This window comes from Salvia miltiorrhiza, chromosome 4, assembly GCF_028751815.1.
Source record: "Salvia miltiorrhiza cultivar Shanhuang (shh) chromosome 4, IMPLAD_Smil_shh, whole genome shotgun sequence".
In the NCBI taxonomy this organism is placed as follows: domain Eukaryota; kingdom Viridiplantae; phylum Streptophyta; class Magnoliopsida; order Lamiales; family Lamiaceae; genus Salvia; species Salvia miltiorrhiza.
The window spans coordinates 11,196,725-11,208,257 of NC_080390.1; the positions used below are offsets into that span (position 1 = coordinate 11,196,725).

Consider the following 11,533-nt stretch of genomic DNA (forward strand, 5'->3'; position numbering starts at 1 on the left):
TGGGCAATTTGCACGCATACTAGTTGAAATGGATATGTCTCATAATCCCCCTTCTTCTATTCTGATTGACCGTGGGGATATTTCTTTTTACGTTGAATTTGTCTTCGAAAATTTACCGCTCTACTGTGATAGTTGCAAAATAACTGGTCATGCCCAGGATACATGTCGGAAAAAAAGACGTGTAGAGCCGGCCTCTAAGATCGACTCTAAGACTGATGAAGGCGTGCCTGAACTACCAAATCCGAAGACACTGCCTGACAGAGAGTGGCAGGTTGTTGAGAGGGGAAAGAAGGACGTTGCTTCAACGGATCTAGCTGTCGGGGCGCAACAGCGTTCTCCGGGGAACTCCTTTGCTCTTCTATCGACGGAAGAGCAAGAACTACAGCAAGAGCAGCAACAACTCCAAGTTGTTTCAGCGGTTCAGGAGCTGCGGCCTTATAGTCCTGATTCGTCAGCTGCGGCGACGGCTCCGGATGACAAGGGGGATGATATTCAGCAGGCTGGGAGCGATGTGGAGGTGGACGAGGAGCTTCAGGTTGAGATGCCGGATGGAAGCGCGGCTGAGGTTGCTTTGGGGAATGACCTTACTTCCTCAAATTTGGCCCTTAAGGATTCGGTTCATGAGAAAAGCAGCGGGAGTGAGAATGCAATTGCGGCAGCGGGAATCGCTTCTCATGATGGCAAGGATTCGGCCACTATTACGACGGATGATTTTGCAAGTCGTCTAGGTAGGTTAGAGGAGCAAGTTAACCAGGGCATGCAAATGCTCGCTGAAAATGTGACGCCTAAGAGACGGGGCCGTCCTCCGAAGGGGATGGAACGTCCACGTGTTCCACAGAGTTCAGAAGATAATATAAAAAATTGCCTCAGGAACGCAGTGGAAATGGGCTATAAGCCGAGAGACTTTGTCATTGATCATGGCAGAAGTGCTAGTATGCAGATTATGAATAATATCGCCAACGGTAGATGGGCAGATGAAATGGAGTTGCAAGAGCAGCACACAAATATGGATCTTCCTTTTTATTAGTTAGTTGTGTGCTTAGGGTGCTAAAGCCTTTCAGGCTTGGGAGTTCTCTTTTCGTTGTTTTTTCTTGATCTCTTTTTTAGTCTCGATCTCCTAGTCTGCGTCTTTGTGCTTTCATGAGATCCTTTTTCTTTTTCCTTTTATATAAAACTGCATTTTAATAAGAATGATAAAAATTAATGTGAGATTCACATTGTATCATTTTATTCAGATTTTCAATTTGCCTACATGATATCGATTTTCTTACACATAGATTAATCTATACACATAATATATTTTCATAAATCATAAGTACTACAATAATTATAAAATTGCACTTAATCTAAGAAGTGATAAAGTTTGGTTATTCACCCTCATAGAGAAGAGGAATACTATTGGACTACAATGTTGATTGTGGTACTTCTCGTTAGTAATTATTTTTGCATATATTTACAATATAAATTCTTCATGATCCACCCCCACATGCAATGAGATCTAATAGAGGAAGAGGCTATAACATGGGAAATAAAAGAAAATGAACAATTGATAAAAATTTGTTCTTCACAAGATTGACGTCGTGCTTCGTCGCCTGTATTCCTGCACAATGACTTTTATGTTAAGAGGACTTCATTCGACCCGACTTTGTAAGTAATGAAAATAAGATGAAATTTACCCATGATTGAATTAAAGAGGTTGAGAAAGACCGTGTAGTATATATATATACAAATAACAATGTACATGTGGTAAAGTAGTAATCCTAAATTACGAAGAATTCTTTGTCAAGTCTTTAAATTAATCTCTACATAATTTCAGACAATGTATATACAATTATATGTTTCTATATTTATTAACTTAATAATGTGTGACTGTAAATTTCCATATATTAATGCGACTTCAACGTCATTTGAATTCATGTGTTTTTAAGAGGCAAAAATTCAACAATTTAAAAAATTAAAAATTAGAATTCTCATGGTGCGACGAGGATTTGAGATTTGATGAAATGATATGAATTTGTACCTTTATATAATATTATGTAATTATATATTCCATAATTATTTGACATAATTGATGCAATTACATAATTAAGGAATGTTTTAACTAATGAACACATTTTTATACTATCCTATATGCAATATACGTTACACCTAATTGATGTTAATGATGGAGAATTAATGATTAAGTAGTGAAGTATACATAGACATATGTATATTTAATTATTATTAAAAATGAATAAAATGTAGAATTTAGATAAAAGTGAATGGAAGAATATGGAGAAGCCACTTAGGAAAGAGAAAGAATGAGGTGATTAGAACATGTATTCCTTTATATAATAGATTGATGATAAGAAACGGTTTATACATAAAACCTCTGAACTACAATATTAACCAAACGTGATATCAAATCATAATTCCCATAAATAATTAGATATGTTTAAATTCTGATATGGAAAATCAAATAATAAAGATATGTAACCGATATGGTTACAAATCGGAAATTACAATCATACGCTTTTATTAAAATTGAACGGCAATATTGATTAATAAATCATAGTCATACCCTATATATATATACGCGTTTTTTATATTTAACATTATGTATATCTAAGATAGTAAGATAAAGTTCCCAAGGGGACACCAAGCGACCTCCTGTTTGTGAACAGTGAGGTGTCGGGATCAAACCCCACTACTCCCCCTCCCCAACTCCCCCAAGTCAAAAAAAAATTAAGATAAAATGTGAATCTTGAGGTGTCGGGATCAAACCCCACTACTCCCCCTCCCCAAACCTTGGCTGCATTATTATAACAGAGAGCGCAGAATAATGTTTCTTGTCCTAAACAAAATATGAATCTTGAAAAGCTCAAAATTATATTGAAGTCACATTACATTGCTGCTTTCTTCCTCATAGCTTTGGCCAGCGCTCTTCTCTATCTCACCGTCGACAACAATGGGGTCATAGTGAGGGAGGAAGAATCTCAGCAAGAGAATCTCGCCGCACTTCTCAAAGATCGAGAAACGACCAAGAATCGCGACGACGACGTCGTTGCAGCCGCCAACGGGACGAGGTGCAACTTGTTTTCAGGCAAATGGATTTACGACGACGTTTCACGACCGTTGTACGATGAGGAGAGGTGTAGTTTCATGCTAGGTGACTATGCTTGCAAGAAATATGGGAGAAAAGATTCTGAATATCAGAAGTGGAGATGGCAACCTCATCAGTGTGATCTTCCCAGGTTTTGTATTTCATTTATTTTTAAATAATTAAAGGGTTATTTTTCATAAAATACACCGACTTTAATTGGATTTTGACTTCCTTTTTTCATGACTTTTCCATTTTGATGTAAAATACATCAATTTTACGATTTGTCCGGTGTTACACATGGATATCAAATTAATTCTTCCAAATCAATGTTGAGATGGGTGTCTGAAATGCCAGAATGAGTGTCCAAAACTCTCTTAAGTTGGATTAATCTGCCTGTTCAATTGTCCATTGGCAATTTCAGGTGTCCATCTCGAGATTGGTTTAGGAGAAATTTGATGTCCATGGAGAAAAATTAAACTAATTGTGAAAATAGTGTATTATATTTCAAAATCGAAAAATCATGGAAAATTTAGAATTCATTGAAAGTTGGTGTATTTACAGCAAATAATCCTAAAATAAATTACCTTAAAAAAAATTTTAAAAAATTGAAAGCCTTGGCAAAAAAAAAAAAAAAAAATACAGGTTTAATGGCACAGCTCTATTAGAGAAGATACGAGGGAAAAGGGTCGTGTTCGTGGGAGATTCCTTGAACAAGAATCAATGGACGTCAATGCTTTGTCTCATCGAGTATTCTCTCAACCAATCGACGAACAAATCTGTGATTAGATATGATAATTTGTTCGTGCTCGAGGCGACCGTGAGTTTTTATGTATATATATATAGGTTGACTTAAAATGTGTCTTTTTCAATTAGATTTGTGTTTGATGAGTAGTTTCATTTTTGAAGGAATACAATGCAACGGTAGAGTTTTATTGGTCTCCATTATTAGTGGAGTCAAACTGCGATGATCCAGACAATCACTACTCTATAAGAGATCGTATCATTAAAATCACATCTATTGAGAAGCATGCTAGGCATTGGACAAATGCAGATATACTCATCTTTGATGCATTTATGTGGTGGCTTGAGCCAACCATGACCCTCTTGTGAGTAATTAACCCTTCTCTCTCATCCTTATTCTTTCTCTCTCATCTCAATTACACCCTCTGTCCCGAAAAGCTTGAGCAATTTCTTTTCGGTAGGGATTTTAAGTTGTTAGTATTTTGTGCATTAAAATTGCTATATATATGTGAAAAAGTGAAAAAGCGAATAAATAGAATAACTTTGGTCGTATATATAAAGAAAGTGCTCAAGTTTTGCAAGATATAACTCGAAAATAAATATTTCTCAATTCTTTCTCTCTCATTCCAATTATTATTTTTGTTTATGATCAGATGGGGTTCATTTGGGAGCTCTGATGCAATCTACAAAAGAGTCAAAATGAAGCTTCGTCGCTATGAAATGGCTCTAACCACGTGGTCGGATTGGTTGGAAGTCAACATTGATCGAATCAAAACTAAGTTGTTCTTCATGAGCCTCTCACCTTATCACTTCTAGTAAGTTTAGTTATTACATACTCCCCCCTCCCAGCTTTTAATATTCATTTGATAGTGACACGGATTTAAATAAAGTGATTGTATGTTGTTGTGAGTGGAATAAAAGTTTCACATTTTAAGTGATTATTAAAATAATTATAGTGGAGCAGGGTCCCACCTTCTTTTATTAAAAATAGAAACGAATACCAAAATATGGAACGACCAAAAAAAAGAAAAATGGATGCTAAAAAAGTTGGTACGGAAGAAGTAATTATTTTCATATATAGGATTCTTCGTGTCATTTTTTATAGGGCAAATGTGCAAATAGGCCCCTGAACTTGACACCCTTTGAGCGTTTACCCCCCCAGGATCGGTCAAGGAGTGTTGACCTCCCTGAACTCCTGAAAAAAAGGAGCAATTAAACCCCTCCGTGTAACGGAGGCCAGACGCCGTTCGCTCGAATTTTTTTTTCTAATTGTAGACGCCGTTCGCTCTCTCTCTCTCTCTCTCCGAGCTCTGCCGCTGCTTGATTAGTCCAGCCACCGCCGAGGCCACGCCTCGCCTCTGAAATTCGGCGCCCCTCGATCTCTCTTCACCTCGCATCTCCATTGATTCCTTTCAACAAGACAAAGATCGAGACCTAGCTTTTCCCTTAATTTCGAGACGCACAAGGTCGGTCTCTTTTCCCGTTCGAATCCGCCGGCGAGGTTCTAAGATTCTGGTGACTGATTGTCGCTGTTCGTTCTCCTCCCTCTCAAAACAATGAAGGAGCAGAAGAAGCCTTAATCTTCCTCACCATTAAAACCACCGCCGCCGTTGTTGCTGGAGGCCCGACGAGAGGTCATCGTTCTATGTCTGTTCTTCTATCTGAAGGACCAGCGAAGTCGCGCCTCACTTCACCTCTTTCTTGTTTCTCTCTCTTCGTCCCAACCGAGATCTTAATTCCTCTCAAACAATGCCGCCGCCATAGCTGTTCCAAAGATCAGCGAGGTCTCACCTCATCAGTTGGCGTCGGTTCTCTCCGGTGAGTCTCCGCGAGTCGTCATCATCGCTGGGATTCTCCTCCACTTCCATCTGGCGAGAAATAGACTCGCAGGTCACCGCTGCCGCCGCATGTCTCTCCTGAAGGCTCGCCATTGCCGGCGGCTCCTCCGCCTTTGACGGTCACAGGGCAATCATCCTTCGACGCCACCCCAGCTTTGGCGGCTCCTCCGCCTTTGAGCAAACGGCGCCTGGCCTCCGTTACACGGAGGGGTTTAATTGCTCATTTTTTTTCAGGAGTTCAGGGAGGTCAACGCTCCTTGACCGATCCTGGGGGGGGGGGGTAAACGCTCAAAGGGTGTCAAGTTCAGGGGCCTATTTGCACCTTTGCCCTTTTTTATATTCAAATATGTGTTCTCAATTTTGTATAGTTTTTTCCCCCTTAATTGTTAATTTATTTATATTTTAACATAATTTTAAGATAATTAACTAGTATTCGCTGATCCAGTCAGAGCTTTAATTACTATTGTTTAGTTAATTAATTCAAAGTTATAGGGCGTATAATTTTTATATTTTTTATAAGATGGTGAAATTAATAGTGTCACACAAAAAGAATCATACTCTGTTATTTTCAAACCTTAATGATTTTGGCCCAATATTTGTAGCGGCGAAACATGGGAAGAGGGATACAACTGCTACAACGAAACACAACCAATTTTGAAGAAGGATTATTGGGGAATCTCAACAGATCGAGAAATGATGCACGTGGTAGAATCAATCCTAGAAAAAATGGAGATGAGAGGCTTAAATATCACGTATTTGAATATAACGAAATTATCTGATTATAGAAAAGATTCTCATCCATCGATTTATAGAAAATTTCAACATCCTAGAAGCGAAGAGCAGCTTGCGAATCCGACGAGCTATTCGGATTGTGTTCATTGGTGTTTGCCGGGAGTGCCTGATGTTTGGAATGAGATTCTTTATTCTTATATTATGAATTCTTGAAAAATGTCTATCACATAGCAATATTTTGTTTTGTGCATTGTTCCATAAATTTGTGTGCATCACTGTGTCCCACAATTATATGTATTTCCTGAATTTTTATACGAATTTTATTTAATTTTTCTTTTAAAAATTATATATCATAACAATGAACTCATCAACTAGCTAATAAAAGTGAATTGAAATAATTCAAAATAATTATATACCCTGATTATATATAATAAATCTTAGTTAATAATCGCGTCGTTAAATTAAAATATACTGTTGAACAAGCAATAATTCTTTCGAAGATTTAAACCAACAAATAAACACAACTCAGAATTTACGTGGTTCGGGAAAAATCCCTAAGTCCACAGGCCAAGAACAAGAGCTCGATTTTATTCACAAATCACAAACTGAGAATGTACAAACACAACAGCAATCAACACTCAAACAACCTCTCAAACTTTGAAGAGAGAACCCAGAGATCTAGATTGCTACCCAATACAAGTTTCACACGCCCAAGAAAGAAAAACTTTGCTGTAGCTAATTCTCTGCAAAAAAACCCCCCTGCTCGAAGAAGAAGACGAAATTAGTTATAACTAATTCGCCGCCTAGATCTAATCGCAGCCGTTAAACAGATCCAACGGACAAGATCTAATCACACCGCAACTAATAAGTATTGCAACTTAGTCCCTCCGTGTTTCTGACTTTTGCAGCTAAACTGTTGAGAACCTTGTGGAATATCCTAACCCTTGTTTTGATGATACCAAAATTCATAGGACTTAATTGTAATAGACTAGAATTGTTTTGAACTCAAGTGTTAGAGTTCGTTTCTAGTTTAGCTTGCGGTGTCGAAGACTGAAGACTGAAGAACGAAGGACTGAAGACTGAAGACTGCAGATACCAACTGAAGTATCAGTTGAAGACTGATTACTTAATGCGCGCAATGGACTGATACTAAAGTCAAGTATCAGTTGAATATTCCTCCTCGGACTGATCTTCCAACGTTCAGAGGAAGCCACGTACTCATAAAGTACAGCCGCATTAAATGCAGAGATCTCAGGATCTTATCTCTGCAGAGGTCATTCCTATCTGGTGGTTACTTTTCAGAGACGTCACATCTCCTGTCCATCAAAGAGAGCCGTTTCCACCCAGACAAGGAACCTCGAAGATTGAAGCCTCAGCCCAAATTCGAATTGCTCTCCAACGGAAGAAATCTTGAGGACGATTTACGCCAACGGATCTATTCAAGAGTTCTCCTACAAATAGCGCTCGAGGATCACTTCAACCTTCACCGATTCAACGACATAAGCTGAAGCTCTGCCGAAATTGCTACTCAGCCTTAAGCTTAAACTCCCCAAAGCTTGAATCGAAGAAGAGAATTCCAAAGCCAAAATCAGTCACTGCTGATTACATACATTCTCTTAGACATGAGGCAAAACTCTGTTCACACAGAAGCCAAAGGTCAAACTTGTTTCAAAGAACTTGTTCTTTGTAAGTATAGTTGGCACTCGTTCAAACCTCCCCCCCATAAGAGTGTTTTGAGTGATTCGGATGACAGAAGGGTTTTCTGTCTCTGAGAGTCTTAGCACGGGTTGTGTTAAGCAAGGGAAATCCGACGCGAGTGAAGCGTGGGTACTGAAGAAGGGTTTTCTTCAGTGTACGGTTGTGTGCACCCGGCAAGCACACGGTTTGGTTTGCAGTGCACCTGTTAAGCACTTGCGGAGTGGATTATTGGTCTGATCAACCAACCGTGGATGTAGGAAAGGGTTTTTCCGAACCACGTAAAAGTCTCTGTGTAGTTTACAACTTTCAGTTTTACATTCTTACTTGTGTTATTTCAATTGATAAACTGAACACTGACTAACTGGAAAGAGAAACCATAACCAACAACTTTCTCCACCGAGGCTATTACGAAACTAAGTTTAATTTCCGCTGCGTATGATATCAGTCTGACTGATCTATCTTCTGATAGTCAGAAAGAGTGTTATCGTCTCTGTTTTAGCAAACTCGACTGAAGCCCGTACTTGCATCAGTTAAGTTCCAGCAACTTAACTGATAAATCCTTACTGAAGAGCTTTCAGTATCAGTCGTCAACCCTATTTGGTCAAAATTGATTTCAGTAAAACAGGCGTCTTAGTTTGCATGCAAAGTTTCGTTTTGATCTCTGACTGAGATCCCTCTGATTGAGGATTGATTTAAAATAGCCTATAGGTGTATTCCCCCCCCCCCATACACCTATTCGAGACCCTCAGGACCTAACATAAACCCTTCCGCAGCAACGTGTTTCTTCTTAGCCAAAAATGAAATGCGACTTTAATGAATCACACACAACAATTCTCCACCTGATTCATAAAATCACCAGCCACCTATCTTTGAAAAAACCAGCTCAAGTTCCTCCTCCGAAAAACTGACTTTGACTGACACTAACCACACTCCATCACACAAAGATAAAAAACTAACCAGAGCAACTCAGGCACTGGCCTGAGCAACCAACTTGATTAACTCCATACAGTAAACAAACTTTGAAACAGGAACTGCTTCAGTCAACATATCTGCTGCATTCTCATCAGTAGATACTTTCTTCATAAGAACTATACCTTTATCAATGATATCTCTGACAAAATGCAACCTTATATCGATATGCTTTGACCTCTCATGGAATGTCTGATGTTTCACCAAACAAAGTGCACTCTGACTATCACAATTTATCTCTACACAATCTTGCTTGATATCAAAATCTGAAAGCAAACCCTTAAGCCATATGGCCTCATTCACAGCCTCAGTAATAGCCATATATTCAGCCTCCGTTGTAGACAAAGCTACAGCATGTTGAAGAGAAGATTTCCAGCTGACAGTTAAACCAAACAGAGTAAACACATTGCCTGACTGAGACCTTCGATTGTCTAGATTTGCTGCATAATCAGAATCACAATATCCTACTAGAACAGACTCTGAACTTTCTGATCTTCTTTGAAATAGAATACCCTTCTTAACACTACCTTTTAGATATCTTAGAACTTTCTTAAGGGCTTCCCAGTGCCTTCTTCCTGGTTTTGACATGTATCTACTTGTAACACTGATAGCATGAGAGATGTCTGGTCTCGAGCATACCATAGTATACATTAGATTGCCAACTAGATTTGAGTACGGCACATCTCTCATATCTCTCAACTCTTCTGAACTTTGAGGGCATTGTTTATCAGGTAACTTATCATGAGGAGCTAAAGGAGTAGACAGAACCTTAGCTTCATGTAAATTGAACTTCTTTAAGACCTTATGGATATAATCTTCCTGACCAGGCCAAATGACTCCAGCAGCTCTGTCTCTTCTTATATCCACACCCATAATTCTTTTAGCTGCCCCCAAATCTTTCATATCAAAACACTTCTTTAAATCAGATTTAACTTCCATAACATCAGATCTCTCCTTTCCAGCAATAAGCATATCATCAACATATAAAAGAAGATAAACTATTGCAACTCCATTCTTTCTTTTCACATATACACAATTGTCATATCCAGATTTAACAAATCTTATTCTTTCCATATGCTCATCAAACTTAATATGCAACTGCCTAGGACTTTCTTTCAAACCATACAAGGATTTTTGAAGTAGACATACCTTATTTCTTGCATCCGGTTGAATAAATCCTTCAGGCTGGCACATATGTATTTTTTCTTCCAAATCTCCATGCAAAAATGATGTCCTAACATCCATTTGCTCTAGCTCCAAATCAAAATGAGCAGTTATAGCCAACAGAACTCTTATAGAGGTATGCTTCACTACAGGTGAGAATACCTCATTGTAGTCAATACCCTCTTTCTGGGTAAACCCTCTAGCTACAAGTCTTGCCTTGTATCTCACCTGCTCCTTCTCAAAACATTCCACCTTTCTCTCATAAATCCACTTACAAATGACTAACTTCCTGCCTGTTGGTTTGGTAACCAAGATCCATGTTCCATTCCTCTCAAGAGATTCCATCTCTTCTTTCATAGCTAACAACCACTTCTCCCTTTCGGGTGAATTCATTGCTTCTGTATAGCTTCTAAGCTCCTGATACTCGAGCTCTTCTGCTACACTTAAAGCATAATAGACCATTTCTGCATGAGCATATCTTGCTGGAGGAGTTATATGTCTTCTTTCTCTGTCTCTGGCTAACATATAGTTTCTTAAAGGACTTTCTGAACCAACAATTTCTTCCTCCATTTGGCTGCTTATCTCTTCTTCTGTATGGTTATGCTCTTCATCATCTCCTGTTTGTAGCTCCACCTGAAAGATATCCAGGCTGTTGGTATCAGTTGACAGCTCTCATGTGCTCTATTTCTGCCTTTGCAAGTAAGGCATGTTTGTTTCATCAAAAGTAACATCTCTACTTATGATTACTTTGTTGTTTCCAGCTTCTGTGCACCAAAGCTTATAACCCTTCACTCCTTTAGGGTATCACATAATGCATTTAAGAGCCCTAGGCTCTAACTTATCTTGCTTTATGTGTGCATAAGCTTTGCACCCAAAAATTCTTAATGCAGAATAACTGGGAGTCTTCTTGTACCAGACTTCATCAGGTATCTTAAAATCTATAGCAGAAGAAGGAGAACAATTTATAAGATGGTTAGCTGTTACAACTGCTTCTGCCCAGAATCTCTTACGTAAGCCAGCTTCACACAACATGCACCTCACCTTCTCCAATATAGACATATTCATCCTCTCAATTACCCCATTCTGTTGAGGATTCCCTGGGACAATTAGATGTCTTTTAATTCCTTTGCTAGCACAGAATCTTGCAAAGTCAGAGGATATGAACTCTAATCCATTGTCAGTTCTCAGACATTTCACCTTGACTCTTTTTTCATTTTCAACCTCATTACACCATATCTTGAATTTTCAAGAGCCTCAGTTTTGTCCTTTAAAATATAAATCCAGAGTTTTCTAGAGAAGTCATCCATGA

The 11,533-nt window shown here is 38.6% G+C and overlaps 1 protein-coding gene across 1 annotated transcript; it reads left to right on the plus strand.

Annotated features, from left to right (window-relative positions):
• The first annotated feature begins 2,818 nt into the window (after positions 1-2,818).
• Positions 2,819-6,665, plus strand: LOC131022708 (protein trichome birefringence-like 34). The gene is made up of 5 exons (XM_057952223.1): positions 2,819-3,233; positions 3,725-3,899; positions 3,989-4,188; positions 4,477-4,638; positions 6,264-6,665. Exons 1-5 carry the CDS (start codon positions 2,845-2,847, stop codon positions 6,604-6,606), a joined length of 1,269 nt encoding a protein of 422 aa, XP_057808206.1. The 5' UTR covers positions 2,819-2,844; the 3' UTR covers positions 6,607-6,665.
• Positions 6,666-11,533: the final 4,868 nt, after the last annotated feature.